Source organism: Pseudopodoces humilis, chromosome 2 (assembly GCF_049639895.1).
Source record: "Pseudopodoces humilis isolate 2021_Gansu_Grassland_sample_001 chromosome 2, ASM4963989v1, whole genome shotgun sequence".
In the NCBI taxonomy this organism is placed as follows: Eukaryota; Metazoa; Chordata; class Aves; order Passeriformes; family Paridae; genus Pseudopodoces; species Pseudopodoces humilis.
This window is the reverse complement of record NC_142201.1, coordinates 1,388,799-1,406,982: the sequence shown is the minus strand read 5'-3', so window position 1 is coordinate 1,406,982 and position 18,184 is coordinate 1,388,799. Positions and strand designations below refer to the sequence as shown.

The following is an 18,184-nucleotide window of genomic DNA, read 5'->3' as shown; positions in this document are numbered from 1 at the left end:
TTCCCAATCTCAGTGATCCTGGCATTCTCTGACTGACTCATTCTAGCTGCAGCCTCCATTCTTTACCCCAAAACATCTTGAGCAGAAAAGCAGGGAGGGGAAAAAGGAAGAGTGAGGCACCTCTACCCTGCTCATAGCCAGCGAAACGGAAACGGGTCAGAATTAAACCAAAACACGATCTTCTCCTCTCCTCGCTGGCCCAGCTGAGGCTCTGCCCTTGCACCTTGCTGGGGAGGTCTCCAGCAGGAGAATGGGGGCTGAGGAGGGAGCAGAGAGACAGATGGCAAAGCTCGCGCTGCCGGTGCTCACACGCCTCTGTTTGAGCAGCCAGGAAAAGGCCCCGCGGTGAGAAACACAGACAGCAGCTCGATGTTATCTCCTCCAAAACCCTCTCCCAGTCCAGTGGTGGCCACTCTCCAGCGCTGCTGGGCTCGTGGGGAGCAGGAATGGCTCCTTCAGCCTTCACAAACAGCATTTCTGCCTCGGGGCCCAAATCCTTCCAGCATTTGCCTGGGTAATTGTCTGGCTTCGTCTCCTTGTGTCTCATCTGGAAGTTCAGACTGGCTCAGGGAGAGGGTGAGGATGGGGAAGAGCTGCTGGAGGACGGGGGGATGGACCCTTTCCTTTATTTATTTATGTATTTATTTCCTTTATTTATAATTTCATTCCCTGGCAGGAGGTGTCAGTGCAGCTCCAAAATCATTTTGGGATGGCGGTGGGGAACAAATGAGTAATACAGGATCTTAATTGAAACAGATGAAAGAGCTGCACAAATAAACAAAGGGTTTTGGGTTTTTTTTTGGTGTTGTTTCGTTTCTCTGGCGGCCTCAAAATATCAACAACTGCAAAACAACGCCAGCAAATGTATAATTCTGGATGAATTTAAACTAATTGTTTCCAAATGTAGCCTTTTTTTATTATTATTGTGGAAATGCAGATATAAAAAAAATTAAATTCAATAATAATAATAATAATAATAATAATAATAATAATTCCATTTTTGAAGTTTATCCCTCCTGACTGAATCACCAATATAACCAACAGTAACCTTGGTTTTTTGCCATTGCGTTGGATTTTTACATTAAACATAAAAATATTTGCTTTTACCCTTATTTCAATAATATTTGCTTACATATCAGGATGATGTTTAGCTTTGAGATCGTTTCTGAAATGGGAAAAAGTTTTTTTTACTCATAGTGATGACTTGGGACTCTCCTTTTCTACAGCTGCCCAAAACTTCTCTGCTCAGCACCTTGGGGGAAGTTTAGAAGTGTTCAGGCTGAGTTTCTAAAAACTTTTTGATGTTTCAGAGGTTCAGGACTAAGGGAGAACAAGAATTTTATGGGATATTTCGGGCCAGCCAGGCTGGTCATGGGCTTGTGTTTGAGATTTTAGCAAGCTGGACTTTTCAAATCCAGCAGGTTTTGGTAGCTAAAGGTCAGTTTTGAAGCTGTTTAATAGAGAAAGTGAAACTCCTGTTTGTATAAAACATCCAGCATTTCCCATTCCATAAAAGCAATCTTCCTCAGCCTGGCAAAACAACAGCACTTTGTTGGTTAATACTGGGAATTACTGTATTTCTTCCACACGGGGACATTTTGCAACATTTGACATGTGTTGACACTTCTTTTCTCTACAGGATTACAACTTTCCTTCCACACTGTTATTCCTCACTCCACCCTTGCTGCTCACACCTCCCTGCACACAAACCAGGAATGGGCAGAGGGATGGAAGGGCACAAAATTTAGGGAAGCAGGGCAGGGATTGTCCCTCTGTGCTGGCTCTGAGAGGCCCCTCGAGGGCTGGCTCCAGTTGTGGCTGGTGCAGGAGAGCCCTGGAGGGGCTGGAGCGTGTCCAGGGCAGGGAACGGAGCTGGGAAGGGGCTGGAGCCCCAGGAGGGGCTGAGGGAGCTGGGAAAGGGGCTCAGCCTGGAGCAAAGGAGGCTCAGGGGGCCCTTGTGGCTCTGCACAAGTCCCTGGCAGGAGGGGACAGCCGGGGGGGTCGGGCTCTGCTGCCAGGGAACAGGGACAGGAGGAGAGGGAACGGCCTCAGGCTGGGCCAGGGGAGGCTCAGGGTGGACAGCAGCAGGAATTTGCCCATGGAAAGGGAGCTCAGGCCTTGGCAGGGGCTGCCCAGGGAGCTTTGCAGTGCCCATCCCTGGAGGTGCCCAAGGAAGGGCTGGACGTGGCACTCAGGGCTCTGGGCTGGGGACAAGGTGGGCATCGGGCACAGCTGGGACTCCATGGGCTGGGAGGGCTTTTCCAGCCTCAGGAATCCAGGGATTCTGTCTGGTTTTCCCAGGAAAAGCTCCAGGAGAAAGGGCAGGGATGTGTCCAGGATTTGGGGCACCAGCAGCTGTCCCCAGGTCTCCTCCCAGTGTCACTGACAGGTGAATCCCCTTTGTGGGGCAGCCCCTGCTCTGAGCACCCTGACACTGGGTCACTGTGTCCTGAGCACCCTGAGCATTCCCAACCCTCTGCCTGTTCCTTCAGGGCTGTCACTTCTGGCACCTTGTTTCAGAAGGACACTGAAGGGATTCTGTGTGGGTTGATTTGATTTTCTTCTCCTTGTCACCTTCAGAAAAACCAGAGAGAAGCACTTGGACCCTCAAAACTCCTGCCCGCTTCCCCTTCAGATTTAGAACCAGCTTGTTCTGAGCAGGGACAGCACCCAGGGAGCAGCTGGAGCTGGGCCAGGGGAATTTGGGATGGAGATCAGGGAAAGGTTCTTCCCCCAGGGAATGGGCACGGCCCCGAGGCTGCCAGAGCTCCAGGAGCATCCAGGGATGCCCAGGCTGGGCTTGTTGGGGGGTCTGGGCAGGGCAGGGTGGCACTGGCTGATCCTGGGGGTTTGTTCCCACTCAGGACATTCCATAATTCCATGAAATCCTGAAGGACATTTCCCTGTGTCCAGCAGAGCAGATGTTCCAGCTGAGCTGGACCCTCATCCCACAAGTGCTGGAAAGGTTGAAGGTGGAGCTGAGTCCTGACCTTGCTGCAATGCTGCTCCCCTGGGCTGTGCCCCTGCAGCCTCTCTGGCCCAGGGTGGCCCAGGGGACAGCTCCTGCTGTCACCTCCTGTGGCCAGGGCTCGGCTGGAAGGGGCTGCTGCTCTCCAAGGACCGAGGGATCTCGGAGAGGAAGCAAAGCATTTCTTCAGTGGAATTTTAAATGGATTTCTGGTCCTGACGAGGCTCTGAGCTGGGGATTTCAGCACATACTTGTGGGCTTGATTTTTCCCATTTTCCATCTGCAGATCTCAAACCTGCCTGAGAGTTTTGGGGAGCAGATCCCTTAGGAGAGTTTCCACCAAGTCTGGTTCAGTTTAGGACCACAAGGAGCCTCAGTTACCTTTTAAAACAAAACCTATGCATGGTTCTGAGGCAAACTGTACAAACTGATGTTCATGTGGAGAAGACCTTAGCTCCCCTTGGAAATGAAAGCTGCACTCTGGAGAGAGGTTTCATTCAGTAGCATTTCTCTCAAGGTGACCTCAGCTGTTCAAGGATGAAGGTTGCATTTGATATGTCACTTACTTCCTCAGTCAAATGAGCCAGGGTGTCTTTAGATCATCAGAGATCTGCTCATTACCAAAAGTTGTTTTTAATCCTGATCTGTGATGGGATTTAAAAGAATCCAAGCAGATTTTCGTTTGCCATCCCGAATAAGGGTTTGGGGGCTGACTCGGTGCCCCTGGATGAATTCTCCTTTATTAATTTATAGGCTTTCTTCTGAGCACTTGGGATGGCATCATGAAAGTGGCAATGGCTGTTATCTTCAAAGGCCTCTTTTATACTGACAAAACTTCACCTTGCCCACTCGTATTAATAATCTATTGCCATCCTAATTAGTTCACATCAAGGTCAGTGTTTGGTGAGGGATAAAATGACTGTAAGCTCCAGAGAACAAGTTTTTCTTCCACTGCTTTCATGCTGGAAAAGAGGAGGGAAGCAGTGAAAGTGGAAAAGGAGAGATTGATGAGGGTTTTTTGTTTATCTTTAGGCTAAAGGACTTGGATATGAAGTAATTAGTTCACACCATCAGGTGAGCAGCCTGTGAGATACCTGAGGCCACGTTGTGTTCACCCATTTATCACCCAGTGAACGACAGAAACTCCTTCATTCAACTCTCCTTTCCTTTGAGGCCTTGATTTTCCAGTGGGAATAACACATCCAAGGGGATTTCAGCCCCGGGTTTGTCTTGAAATGTAAACCCAGAGCTGGAAATGTTTTACTGTGACAGGAACTTGGGGCTGGGGCTGCCCCTGGATCCCTGGCAGTGCCCAAGGCCAGGCTGGACATTGGGAGCTCCTGGGACAGTGGGAGGTGTCCCTGCCATGGCAGGGGTGGGAATGGGATGAGATTTGAGGTCTGGGGCTGGGCTCCAGGGGATCAGAACACCCTCACAGGAGCAGCAGGGTCGGGTCCAGCCCGTGGATGTGGAAGCTTTGCCCAAGAGAGGAAGGTGCAGCTTTGGCAGTAGAATATAAGAAGGATTTAAAGCTCTTAGAGTGTCCAAAGGAGCGGCATGAGGATGGTGAAGGGCCTGGAGGGGTCACACGAGGAGAGGTTGAGGGAATTTGATTCTCCAGCTGGAGCAGAGGGGGCTGAGGCCAGATTTCACTGGGATTGCAGCTCATCCCAAGGGCCAGCTCTGATCTCTGCTCCTGCCTCAGGGACAGCAGCAGGGAGCGGCTGCAGCTGGCCCAGCAGGGATTTAGGTTGGCTTTTAGGGCAAGGCTCTTCTTTCCCCAGAGGCTGCTGGCACTGCCCAGGCTCCCCAGGGAATGGGCACGGCCCCGAGGCTGCCAGAGCTCCAGGAGCATCCAGGGATGCCCAGGCTGGGCTTGTTGGGGGGTCTGGGCAGAGCCAGGGCTTGGATTGATGATCCTGAGGGATTATTCCAGCTCTGGATATTCCATAATTCCATGATTTAATCACATGTCTGCAAACAGTGACTCAGTGTGACTTCCAGGTGCTGGCTCAGGGAATATCTCTCCATTTCCTTTAGTCTTGCTTCACCCCATGAAAGAGAAACTTCTGAGGTGTATCCAGGCTGGGATTTCACTGAGCTCCAGCCATCTGTACACTGTGTGTCTGTGTCTGACACAGTCATCGGGTATCTCTGCCATCGAGGAGAAAAACAGCTGTTGCTGGGCTGTGATTCACCCTGCTGGCTCGGCTGGGATGTCTCCCTTAGGGTGAAACAACTCGAACCCCACAAGCGTCTGCTCTGCCCTGCTGGCAGCAAAGTCTGCAGTCTAGACAGGCAGCTCCGAGGTCAGCACCTCCTCTGTGGAGCTCTCAGGTGGGCTGGACCTGTCCCGGGAGCAGCAGACAGCGTTATTCCACTTCACACCCCGAATCCCAGCCTGGCTGTGTTTGCAGGGCACGAATTCCCTGCCCAGGGCAGGCTGGGCTCCTTTCCCTGCGCTCTACCTGAGCTCGGGATGGGAATGAAGCGGCACAAAGCAGATAAATCTCCCCCAGAGCTGTTGTTGTGGGTGAACTTTCCCTGCCGGGGTGACACCAGGTAATTCTCCCGTGCTCTGACTCAGCTGAGCCCGAGCCTTGCCCTCCCCGTGCTCCAGCTCGAACCAGGATTGCGGGAATTCCTCGGGGGGCAGTGGGAATTCATCAGCTGGGAGCCATTCCCGGAGCTGGCCCAGGGGCACAGAGGAGAGCAGAGAGGCACCTGGAGGCTGCGGAGGGCACAGGAGCTGTCCCTGCCGGCCTTTGGCAGGGGGGGAGCTCCCAGGGCTGATCCAGAGGTTGGATTTCTCCCTGCGGATTTCCAAGGCAGCTCCGGGAGGTGCCATCCCCTCACCAGGGACCCCAGCTGGCAGCGAGAGGTGGCAGGTGCCAGGAGGGCACAGCGAGGTGACATCGCTGCCTTCCTCCCTCCCCGTGTCCCTGGATCCCCCTGGATCCCCCTGGATCCCCCTGGATCCCTGGACGAGCTCCCACCCAGGCCAGGACCCGGCTCCTCCCGGGAAGGTCAAGGCTGAATTCCTTTTTCCATTCCTCGCCTCTGCGGGATGGGGGTGGGACGGAGTCTCCCTCTTGAGCAAATACCTGCAGCTCTCCAGGCTGACTCACACCTGGGAGACAAAGAACAATTCAGCCTTAATTCGCAAAACTCAGCTTTCCAAGCCGGGCTGTCACTGGCACCTCTGAGATTTGCCCGTCACCTTCTCCCTCCCCGCAGCAGCGAGGCCAGCCCGGGAGGAGGAGAGAGAAGGTTTATATTTCACTTTATGGACCGACCTGCCAGGGCAGCACGCAGCTCTGCCATTGTGAAATCTGATTTTTCACAGCTCGGGGCTGGCTGCATTTCCTGCTCTGGAGCTCACGGGGGTTTTTAGGGGAGCTCAGAGAACGCTGCTCGTTTCTTTTGGGGCGCACATAAAGCTCCAACAGCCCTTTCAGGCAGCCTTAAACTTGAGGGATAAACGCTCCCCTCCTTTATCCCTAAAATATCCACACTTGCTTTCTCCTGCTGCCTTCAATATCCTCTCCAAGTGTCTTGCTATCACCGCTTTCTTGAGTGGGTGTGAGGACACTGAAGGAAATTTTTTTAAAAACACCCTTTGGGATGCATTCCCTTGGTTTTCCTCCTTCCCTGGCAGCTCTTTCTAAAGAAAAGCTGGTGGGAAATCCTCACCCCCACAGCTAGAACAGCCTCAGCCGCCTCGTTCGAAAGGTTTCTGCTTGAGGCTGATGTTTGTTTTCCTGATCTCAGGAGGTGATGCCTTAGCGTGGAGAAACTCCCTCGCTCCCCCATTCCAAAGGGTTTTTAGAGGCTCCGAAACTCCTCCAGCCTTCTCAGCACTCCGCAAAACTCCAGGGATAGTGAAATCAAACGAAAGCAAACACTGAGGAGGGAGGTCCCTGCCAAAGATTCATCTCGCAGGGAAGAGCCGGGGGGATTCGGGAGCCTCTCCCACCCCTCGCGGCGTGTCTGTCCCCTTCATTCTCCGCCAGAGCGGCTCCTGTCACCTGTCAGCAGCCTAAAAGGGGCTTCGGAGAGAGCAGGGCAGGCTCCTCTCCTAGAAATTCCCAGCGGAAAGGAGAAACCCTTGGAAAAGTTCCCCCGAGGGGTTCCAAAGGGGAGCTCGGGGGCTCGGGGGACCCGCCCCGCAGAGGGGCAAAAGGAGCCGCCGGTGGAATTTTCCAGCTCGCTCGGTGATTTCCGACAGGGCTGAGAGTGCCAACCTCGAGCGGCCATGCCGTGGCCGGGACCTTTGGAAAGTCCCCCTTTATTGATGCTAATGAGTAATTAATTGCTCCAGCAGCCGGGACTGCCGCACCTTCCCCGCTCGGGCCGGGGATTTGCTGCGTCCCGAGAGAGGGAGGGAGAGCGATTGACTCATTTTGGATGCCTGATTTCCGAGGGAGAGGAGCTCAGAGTCATTCCAGAGCATTTCCCGATCTTTTGTGAGGCTGCTGGGGCAGGAAAAGGAGTGGGAAGAGAGGCAGAGACGGGCGTGAAGTGATGGCAAAAGCAGGAAAAGCCAAACCGGAATTTTTAGGGCAGCTTTTGGCATCTTTCCGCCGAGCACAAGAGTACACGGAGTATTTCTGTGCTCACAGGTCATTTCCTCGATTAGGCAAGACACCTCTGTGAATGAACAAGCCCGTTCCTGCCTCGAGCTCCGAAGGAAGGCAAAGTGACACCGCAAGAAGTTTCCCTTTGGAAAGATTAGGAAATCACGCCAGGAAAATAGCCGGGAAAAGGGGAGAGGGACAAATCCCGAGCTCAGAAAAAGCTTTCAGGGTTATTTAGGAGCCGGCAATTCTCGGTTGTCTCGGGTTTGAGAGCTGATCCCAGCTCTCCCCCAGCCCCTGGGCGCTGTCAGCCGCTGCCTCTCCCGATCCCCGCTGGAATTGCGGAGCCGCTTTTGGGTTTTCTTGAGTGTGACTGACAGAAATTTGTGCGATTTTCCACCTGCTGCGGCGGTGCCAGGGTGGGCCGGGGGGATTTGCATTAATTTTGCGGTTAATTAAGGGCTCGGAGCTCAGGGCTGCCCGAGCAGCCTTTCCCCGGCCTGGCTGGGCAAGAAAAAAAAATCACTTTTTATTGTTTTGGGGCAGATAATCGCAGTATGGAGAGGGGAGGTGTGAAATGGGAACGGCGAGAGAGGGAAGGCAGCCTGCAGGAATGGAGCTGGGAATGAGAGGAGGATGAAGGGAATGAGAGGAGGATGAAGGCAGCAGTGAGAGGAGGATGAAGGTGGGAATGAGAGGAGGATGAAGGGAATAAGAGGAGGATGAAGGTGGGAATGAGAGGAGGATGAAGGTAGGAATGAGGAGGATGAAGGTGGGAATGAGAGAATGAAGGTGGGAATGAGAGGAGGATGAAGGTGGGAATGAGAGGAGGATGAAGGTGGGAATGAGAGGAGGATGAAGGGAATGAGAGGAGGATGAAGGGAATGAGAGGAGGATGAAGGTGGGAATGAGAGGAGGATGAAGGTGGGAATGAGAGGAGGATGAAGGGAATGAGAGGAGGATGAAGGGAATGAGAGGAGGATGAAGGTGGGAATGAGAGGAGGATGAAGGGAATGAGAGGAGGATGAAGGTGGGAATGAGAGGAGGATGAAGGGAATGAGAGGAGGATGAAGGGAATGAGAGGAGGATGAAGGTGGGAATGAGAGGAGGATGAAGGGAATGAGAGGAGGATGAAGGTGGGAATGAGAGGAGGATGAAGGGAATGAGAGGAGGATGAAGGTGGGAATGAGAGGAGGATGAAGGGAATGAGAGGAGGATGAAGGTGGGAATAAGAGGAGGATGAAGGTGGGAATGAGAGGAGGATGAAGGGAATGAGAGGAGGATGCAGGTGGGAATGAGAGGAGGATGATGGCAGCAGTGAGGAGGATGAAGGCTCAGCCTGGCCCATTCCGGGTGTACCTGCTCCCTGCCATCCCGCCCCGCTCCCATCCTGACTCACATCCTGCTGCTGCTTCCTGCAGTTCCAGGAACGCGGGATCATCCCGGGACCGGGGCTGGCAGCACCGTGAGCCCTGCGGTGACACCTCCTGAGCTCCGGGGCACAGCGAGCCTCAGCCACATCCACTGTTCCCTGGAAGCTCCCGGGATCTGCAAATCCCGGGATTTGGAGCTCTTTTTTCTGGTCAGAATATGAAAATCTCCTGAGGGTTTCCTTTTAGGCAGCGTGGTGGGGATGGTTTGTTTGTTATATTGAAATAGGGAGGGGATTTTTGCTGTGACCTCGAGGAAAAATCTGACCTGGGGTTTATGAATTGCTCACTGAAAATTGATGTTGATTTATGGCTTCCTAGGGCCTGACAGGATGACACCATTTTTGGAGGGATCCTTTCGTTTTTCCAAGAGAAGTTGTGGATTCCCCATCCCTGGAAATGTCCCAGGCCAGGCTGGATGGGGTTTGGAGCAGCCTGGGGCAGTGGGAGGTGTCCCTGCCATGGCAGGGGTGGCACTGGAGGGGCTTTGAGGTCCCTCCCAACCCAAACCACTCTGGGATTTTGGGATTCCATGAGAGGCACAGGTGTGCCTTGCATTGTGGAAAAAAAAATAATCACATGGAATTATCATCCCAGGACTTTCTGTTTCTGTATCCCAGTGATTTCTAAATCCTCTGGGCTTTTGACAGAGGCCTTGACCCTTCATCTTGTGATGTGTGAAGTTCTTACAATCAGGGAATGGTTTGGGTTGGAAGGGACCTTAAACCTCATCTCTTCCCACCCCCCTGAGCACCATTCAGAGGATCAGGTTACATCGCATTTTGTCCTTGGCTCTCAAAAACAACTGGGGAGCCAAACTCTGCTGAGTGGCACAGCGAGCTCGGCTCCTTTGGCTGGCAGGAAAGGTTTGTCCTCCTTCCCCGGGCAGGTCCTGCTGGGCACGGATGGAGTCGGGTCTGGGGTGAGGATGGGGAAGGGCCTGAAGGGCTGAGAGGCTGAGGGGGTTTGGATTTGGATTTGGATTTGGATTTGGATTTGGATTTGGATTTGGATTGTCCAGCTGGAAATGAGGAGATTGAGGGGAGACTCACTGGGATTGCAGCTCCTCAAAGCTCCCTGAGACAGGGACAGCAGCAGGGAGCGGCTGCAGCTGGCCCAGCAGGGATTTAGGTTGGCTTTTAGGGCAAGGCTCTTCTTTCCCCAGAGGCTGCTGGCACTGCCCAGGCTCCCCAGGGAATGGGCACGGCCCCGAGGCTGCCAGAGCTCCAGGAGCATCCAGGGATGCCCAGGCTGGGCTTGTTGGGGGGTCTGGGCAGGAGCAGGACTTGGATTGATGATCCTGTGAGTTGTTCCCACTCAGGACATTCCATAATTCCATGCCCCCTCCTGTGCATCCCTCTCTCGGACACCCACAGGGGGCATTTTTAGGCAGTTCCAGGTTAAGGAAGAAGCAGGAGCCGTTCCCAGAGCGCTCTGAAGGCTCCGGGAAGCCGCAGCTCGGGGTTTGTGGGGGTTCAGGAGGGTTTTTGGGGGATTTGGGGGGCGCGGGGCCGGCGCTGCCCGGAGCACCAGCACCACCGAGCGGCCACAGCGCGCAACCGCGGGCACAGCTGGAAAAACAGCTGGAAAAGCAAACAGCTGGAAAATAACAGCTGGAAAAAACAGCTGGAAAAGCCGCCGGGAACGGCCCAAAGCACCGCGAGCACTCCGCGGAAGGGGAGAGCCGCTCTTGGGAATTTTTCTCACCCCATCCCTCTCCCCTCTCCAGGAGCGCGTTTGGTTAAATCGTTAAAGGTTGCGCAACATCTGCACGGGTTAATTGCGGCTGTTAATTACAGCTGCCGAGAGCCCGGAGAACGCCGCGATTTCGGGGCAATAAAACAAGACGAGGCACGAAAGGATGGTTCAATAGCCGGCGTTTAATGGGGTGTGGGGAGGGAGGGAAGGGGACGGGAGAGCTGCAGCAGAGGTGTGAATTATTGCACCATAATTCTGGCCCTGCAGGGGTTGGGTGCAATTAGTAACTGTTTTCATGTTTGAAATGCGTTTTCTCACACCATAAAAAGCAGAAATGGAAAGTAATCGCTAGTGGGAGGGAGGGCTGGGCACCGAGTTTTTATTTTGGGTTATTTTTGGGTTGATTTTCAGTGGTTTTGGGGGATCCCGCTCGGCTTGGAAACTGCAGACCCCAAAATTATTGAGGTTATTTCCATGTTGAAGTGGCTTTTCCTGGAAATCGCTTCACGGATATTCAGGGTAACTCCAGTTTATTTGCACCAGGTTTTCACCAGATTAACTTCAACCCCTTCAGTTTCCCGTGCCCAGCTCCCGTCTCCTGAGCCCTCTTTATTTGGAAAGCAGGAAAAGATTTTGTTGCTTTTTTTTCTTTTCTTTATGTGTTCAATTCCAACCCGTTCCAAGTTTAATTTTGGGAAAGCTGAAAAGTGAAGGAAAGCAGATATTCCCAAAATAAAAAATATTGTTCGAGGCCCTTGATCCAGCAGCTGGAAATGCAAATTTTGCTGGGAGCTGGGTCTGTCTCTTGGTACCCAAATTGGGTCATAAAAATGCAATTCCAGGGATGTTTTTCTCCAGTTATTATTAAAAACCTGGGAGGTGGTGCCTGGGGTTATCAGCACAACCTCCTTTCATGTGTGTACATCTATAATTCACTATATTAACATCCCTCAGCAGCTCCTTAACCAGTCTGATGGCAAAAATGGGAATCTTTAAGAGGGAATTCAGGGGTTGGGAATGCGGGCAGCAAGACAGAAAATTGATTGGTTGTTTGAACTTTCACTTAAGAAAGACTTAATGGGATGAGGATTAATTAATCAAGGGGGTCTCTGGGGCTGCTGGGACCCCAGAGGTCAAGATAACAGGAAATGGATCAGGTGGGTCAGGCACTTCCAGGATTTTTGTGGATGCTCTTACTGAGATTTTGATTTTTAGCTTTGCCCACTGAAGTTTTTCCTTCTGGGGTGTGTTGGGAAGAGCATTCCCAGCAGGTCAGGGCTGATCCTGCCCCTCTGGCCAGCCCTGGAGGCACCTCTGGGGTGCACAGGAGCAGAACAGGCACCAGAGAGGGGCTGGAATCTCCTCCTGGGGATATTCCAGAATATCCACAATCCGTGCCCTGAGCTCTGGGGTGAGCCCAGGGCCCCCCGTGGTCCCTCTGAGCTCTCCCAAACTGGGGGGCTCCTTTTAGCAGCACTGAAAGAAAGAAGCCAGGTTTAAATCCACGCTCAGTATTCAGCAAAGCTGTGATCAGATCTCGCTTCATCCATCTTTTCATGCATCTTCTTACTGGGGTCCATGGGATTCTGGGATTCAGGGATTTGGGATTCAAGGATTCTGGGATTCAGGGATTTGGGATTCAGGGATTTGGGATTCAGGGTTTCTGGCAGTCTGGGATTCAGGGATTTAGGGATTCTGGGAGTCTGGGATTCAGGGATCTTGGGATTCAAGGATTCTGGGATTCAGGGATTTTAGGATTCAGGGATTTGGGATTCAGGGATTTAGGGATTCTGGCAGTCTGGGATTCAGGGATTTAGGGATTCTGGGAGTCTGGGATTCAGGGATTCAGGGATTCAGGGATTCTGGGAGTCTGGGATTCAGGGATTTTAGGATTCAGGGATTTGGGATTCAGGGTTTCTGGCAGTCTGGGATTCAGGGATTTAGGGATTCTGGCAGTCTGGGATTCAGGGATTTAGGGATTCTGGGATTCAGGGATTTTAGGATTCTGGCATTCAGGGATTTGGGATTCAGGGATTCTGGGAGTCTGGGATTCAGGGATTCTGGCAGTCTGGGATTCAGGGATTCTGGCAGTCTGGGATTCAGGGATTCAGGGATTTTAGGATTCAGGAATTTTAGGATTCAGGGATTCTAGGATTCAGGGATGCAGCTGAGCAGAGCCCTTGCAGAGGGAGCCGTGGCAGAGCACAGCCAGGCTCAGACAGAGAAATCCATTTCAAGAAGTGCAGCAATGAAAGAGTGAAGCAAGTCACACCTGGAGGAGGCAGCTTCCATCCCTGGGCTGGGATGCTGTACTGGAATTCCAGTCCTGGGATTCTGAGGTCCTGAAATCCATGGATTGCCTGCTGAAATGAGGGGGTGATGACTGAATCAATCCCATTTCAGAACCTGCAGTGTCACCCCAGCCCAGGGCTCACTCTGGGGAGGATTTGGGGAGTTTATTTTAATCCCTGGAGATTGAATTCCCTCCTGTTCCTCCCTGTGACCTCCCATAAACTCTGATTAACAAGCAGGTGATGCTGCAATTCCACAGAATTTCACAGAACTCCACAGGTTCTGTGCACTTTTTGTTCCTCCTGAAGCCCATTTCATGCAGTTGGATGTTGCTTTTTTACCAACAGGATTTTATCCTGAAGGAAAGCTGCCTGGAAAAAAATAAAATAAATTAGATATTTATAATATCTGGGCTTGTTACTCAGCAGAAAAATCTAATTTCAATCTGCATCTTCACCAGTGACTTTTGAAAAGTTTGGGAGTTTAAATCCTGCCTTGTAAACAGATGGAACAAACAAAATGTAAAACTCATCTCCTTAAAGAACAACAAAAGGATATTTTCCAGATGGGCTTTCTGATGGGAGATCAAAGTCCTCGTCTCAGACTTGGGAAATTTCCCTTTCTTGCTGGTATCAGTTTTATCTGCATTCAGATCATCCAGCATTTGGGGTTTTTTTTCAACAAAGGCATTTGTCTTAAAGGAGCTGCAGGAGGATGCTCTTAAAGCAGAAGAAAATAGAAAAGATTTTACTAAAAATAGGAAAAAAATCATCTGGGTGGGTAAAGGGGGGAGGAAAGTCTTTGATTCCTTTGGTTTATACAAAAATGAGACATGGCAAAATCCCAGCTTCACCTGCAAAATGGAATAGTTGAAAGCAAAATGAAATAGGAAAGAGTTGAGGGAACTCATTTGGACCAACTCCTTTTTGGGCTTTTCTGATTTCAAACCTCATCCAGACCGGTCCTGTGGGCAGAAAAGAATCCCTTGGTGGTTTCAGAGGAGTCTGCATCCCCTGAGGAGCTGCAGTGACAAGGGAGGAATGGTCCCAGGGGCAGAGGGCAGGGCTGGATCTTGGGATCTTGGGCAGGAATTGTTCCCTGGCAGGGTGGGCAGGGGCTGGGATGGAATTGCCAGAGCAGCTGGGGCTGCCCCTGGATCCCTGGCAGTGCCCAAGGCCAGGCTGGACATTGGGAGCTCCTGGGACAGTGGGAGGTGGCCCTGCCATGGCTGGGGTGACTCTGGGTGGGGTTTGGGGTCCCCTTGATGTCCTGCATGACAATTTTTGGCTAAAAGAGCTGCGAACCCTCAGCCCCAGAGACAAAGGAGGAGTTTTCCCCTTGGAAATTTTAATCTGGATTTCCCTCTCTTCTTCTCTGGTGTTAGGGCATGGGTTGGACTTGATGAACATCGAGGTCTCTTCCAACCTAGAGATCCTGTGTGGAATTCTGTGGGGAATTTGTGGAATTCTGTGGGGAATTTGTGGAATTCTGTGGGGAATTTTTCCTGCGTGGTATTAACGGGAAACAGCAGAAGAGCTTCACAAGGAAAAAAAAGATTAAAATAAATGAATAAATAAAATAAAATAAAATAAAATAAAATAAAATAAAAACCAACATCAAATAGAATAACATAAAAGAAATAAAAACATATATAAATAAAATAACACGAAATAAATAAATAACATAAATAAATAAATAACAACATAAAATAAAATAATAAAATAAAATAAATAACATCAAATAGAATAACATAAAATAAATAAAATCATATATATAAATAAAATAACATGAAATAAATAAATAACATAAATAAAAAACAACATAAAATAAAATAAAATATAATGAAATATAAAATAAATTATAAAATAAAATAAAAATAAAATATAATAAAATATAAAATAAAGTATAAAATAAAAAATAAATAAAATAAAATAAAATAAAATAAAATAAATAACAAAATAAAATGAAATAAAATAAGATAAAAATAAAAAATAAAATAAAATAAAAAATAACATAATAATAAAATCTAATAAAATATAAAATAAAGTATAAAATAAAATAAAAATAAAATATAAAATAAAATAAAAAATAAAGTAAAATAAAAAATAAAATAAAAAATAAAATAGAAAATAAAATAAAAAATAAAATAAAATAAAATAAAATAAAATAAAATAAAATAAAATAAAATAACGTAATGTTATAGAAAGCAACTCACTTGAAGCTCTCCTGACAAGGGGCATTTACAGAACTGGAATTTCATTACCAGGGCACTTCCAGCCTCTGTTCCAGGGTGGCTTGTCGAGTTTATCCCTGCAGAGCAGCCCACATTGATTGTGTTTGTGTGTGTGTTTGTGGTTTTTTGTTCATGTTTGTTTGTGATTGTGTTTGTTTTTGTGTTTGTGTCTGCAGACACCCGGCAGGTGCAGCCCTCCCCACCCTGGTCCTACGACCAGTCCTACCAGTACCTGGGCTCCATCGCCGCGCCCGCCGTGCACCCCGCTACGCCCATCTCACCTGGCCGGGCCGGCGGCATGAGCTCGCTCACGGCCGAGCTCTCCAGCCGCCTCTCGGGTAAGGACAGCACCCCTGGGCCCTCCATGGCACAGGGACACCACACTGCTGGCCCTGTCCCCACCCTGAGCCCTCCATGACAAAGGGACACCACACTGCTGGCCCTGTCCCCAACCCTGAGCCCTCCATGACAAAGGGACACCACACTGCTGGCCCTGTCCCCACCCTGAGCCCTCCATGACAAAGGGACCCTTCCCTGGTGACAAACTGGTGGCCCTGTCCCCAACCCTGGCTCCTCCATGACAAGGGGATGCTTCCCTGGTGACACACTGGTGCTCCTGTCCCCACTCTTGCTACCCCCAAGCCAAGGGACCCTTCCTTGGTGACAAACTGGTGGCCCTGTCCCCACCCCAGCTACCCTCACACCAAAGTGACACTTTCCCAGTGACAAACCGGTGGCCCTATCCCCATCCCTGGGCCCTCCATGACAAAGGGACACTGCCTTGGTGACAAACTGCTGGCCCAGGTGCTGCCCCAGCCCTTCAGGGGCTCTCTGGGCAAAGCTCATTCCGAGGTTTTGGGGGATTTGTGGGAAGAGCAGAGAAACAGAGAATTTTAGGAAATGAGCTGCGTTTTGATAAACGAATCACAGCGTTACTGAGGTTGGGAAAGATCCCAAAGGTCATCGATTCCCAGCTGTGCCCCATGCCCAGAGCCCTGAGTGCCACGTCCAGGTGACACCTCCAGGGATGGGCACTGCAAAGCTCCCTGGGCAGTTCTTTCCAAGGCTTGAGCTCCTTTTCCATGGGGAAATTCCTGCTGCTGTCCACCCTGAATCCCAAACTGGTCTGGGGTGGGGGAGGGACCTTAAAGTTCATCTCATTCCCACCCCCTGCCAGGGGCAGGGACACTTCCCAGGTTGCTCCTGGAGCTGGGAGCCCAGCATTGTCAAAAAGGAAGAAAAACGAGGAAAAGCAGCACTTGGAAGCTGTGAGAATGATTGAGATTGCTGAGAATTATCAGTTCTCAATTAGCAATTATCAGATTGCCAAGAAATGGATGGCACAGATATTCCAGCTCTGTTTCCTTCCCTCCCTCTACATCCAGAGCCCAGCAGCTTTTGGGTGGACCATTGGCTGCAGGATGGTGGTGTTGGGCATTTTAAATGTTGCACTGGATTTTCTTGTTTTCCACATCCATCAAATCGTCCTGCAGAGCTTTAGAAGCCACAAGAAAAAAGGAAGTGAAAACCACCCCGATTCCACCACGTTTAACTGTCCCTGACCTGCACATCTTGAACCAATCTGGGTGCGCAGCAGCAGGAATTTTCTGTAAATGAGCGAGAGCCATATCATTCTAATTTGCATACAGCTTTTGCAAAAAATCCCTCCTTTAACTCCACATCTTGCTCTCATTTGAAGGCTCAGGGTTTCTTCTAAGATCAGAGGGAACCACTTGAACATGCTCCAGCCTGTTTTGTTGTTGTCTTGTAGAGCTTGCTTTGAAAGCCTCACACCAAATCTGAATTATTTGTTAGGTCTGGGTGATAATTGCACTGTAGAGAGGGCTGAAAACACACGGGACTTTTCAGAAAATGGCATTTCTTCTTTTTTAAAGAAGTCTCGTAAAAATTCTCATTCTTTATTTACACAGAATTAGAAATTAAAATTTTTTTAAAGAAATTAGAATGCCCCTTTGTTTTCCACCAGGACCCCCAGGTCCTTCTTCTTCTTTTTCCACCCATGGCCACAGGGATTTTCCTTGGAGCTGGCAGAGTTTCTCCATGCCTTGTGAAGGAACCTAGAAAGGTTTTTATTCACATCAGCATCCTTCTTTTCCCTGTTCCAATTCCTTATATTAAATGTCATTCAGCATTCCTGGGAAAATGTGTCACAACCTTTCCTGTCACCCACACCTGGGGTCTCTAAAAATTCACTCTTTGGCAGAACAAAGAGCAAATTTCAGGAGGATTTTAGGCCCTGCCAACTAAAGACCTAAGGGAAAAACAACAACACGGGATATATTTGAGCCATCATGACATTAAATATCATTACTCTGCTTTTTGCCAGGGCAGGATGAACCCTCCTCTGATTAACGAGGTATCCAGGCAGTTTTAGGAACTTCCTCAGGAATGAGGTGTGGAAGTAACATTTAAAATCTGACACCTTAACCATGGCTCCTCCAAAGCTCCTGCTGCTCCACTCCACCGTGTTTCCCCATGTCAAACCTAAAGGTGACGGGGTTCAGGGGAATGAAATGTTTTCCCGTTAGCTTTCCTGAAAAAAACTGGATGGCAAATCCTAAAGGAAGCAAACAGCAAGTTCAGAGCTCTTCGAAGAAATTAAGAGAAGCTCGTCAAGGTGGGCTGGTGGGTCCTGATGAGCTTTCAGAGCTTGGCTCTGGAGTGAGTCTGCTCCAAGAATCCCAGACTGGGTCTGCTCCAGCTGGAATCTGGGGAGAGCCAAGAGCTTTGTTTTCCCTCTGCTCCTCCTCAGGAGTATTTCCTTCAGCACACGGCTCCTCTGCTGCAGACTCCACGCCTTGGCTGCCAGGAGAAGTTGTCTTTCTTCTGGAAAGATTTTTATTTTCCGTAATTATTATTGTTGTCTTAAGCAGGCAGAGCTGCCAGCTCTGGGGATGAGACCTTCCATTAACCTGAGTCACGATGAGGATCCTTCCTAAAGTCGATCTGCTCCGCTTGTTTAATC

At 50.0% G+C, this 18,184-nt stretch overlaps 1 protein-coding gene across 2 annotated transcripts in view; it reads left to right on the top strand.

Annotated features, from left to right (window-relative positions):
- Positions 1-18,184, top strand: part of RUNX1 (RUNX family transcription factor 1) — a 164,930-nt gene that overhangs the window by 140,023 nt on the left and 6,723 nt on the right. For both annotated transcript variants that reach the window (XM_088051143.1, XM_005526569.3), the window contains one exon: positions 15,375-15,536. In XM_088051143.1, the coding sequence (XP_087907269.1) occupies positions 15,375-15,536 (162 nt within the window). The remainder of the gene's footprint in view (positions 1-15,374; positions 15,537-18,184) is intronic.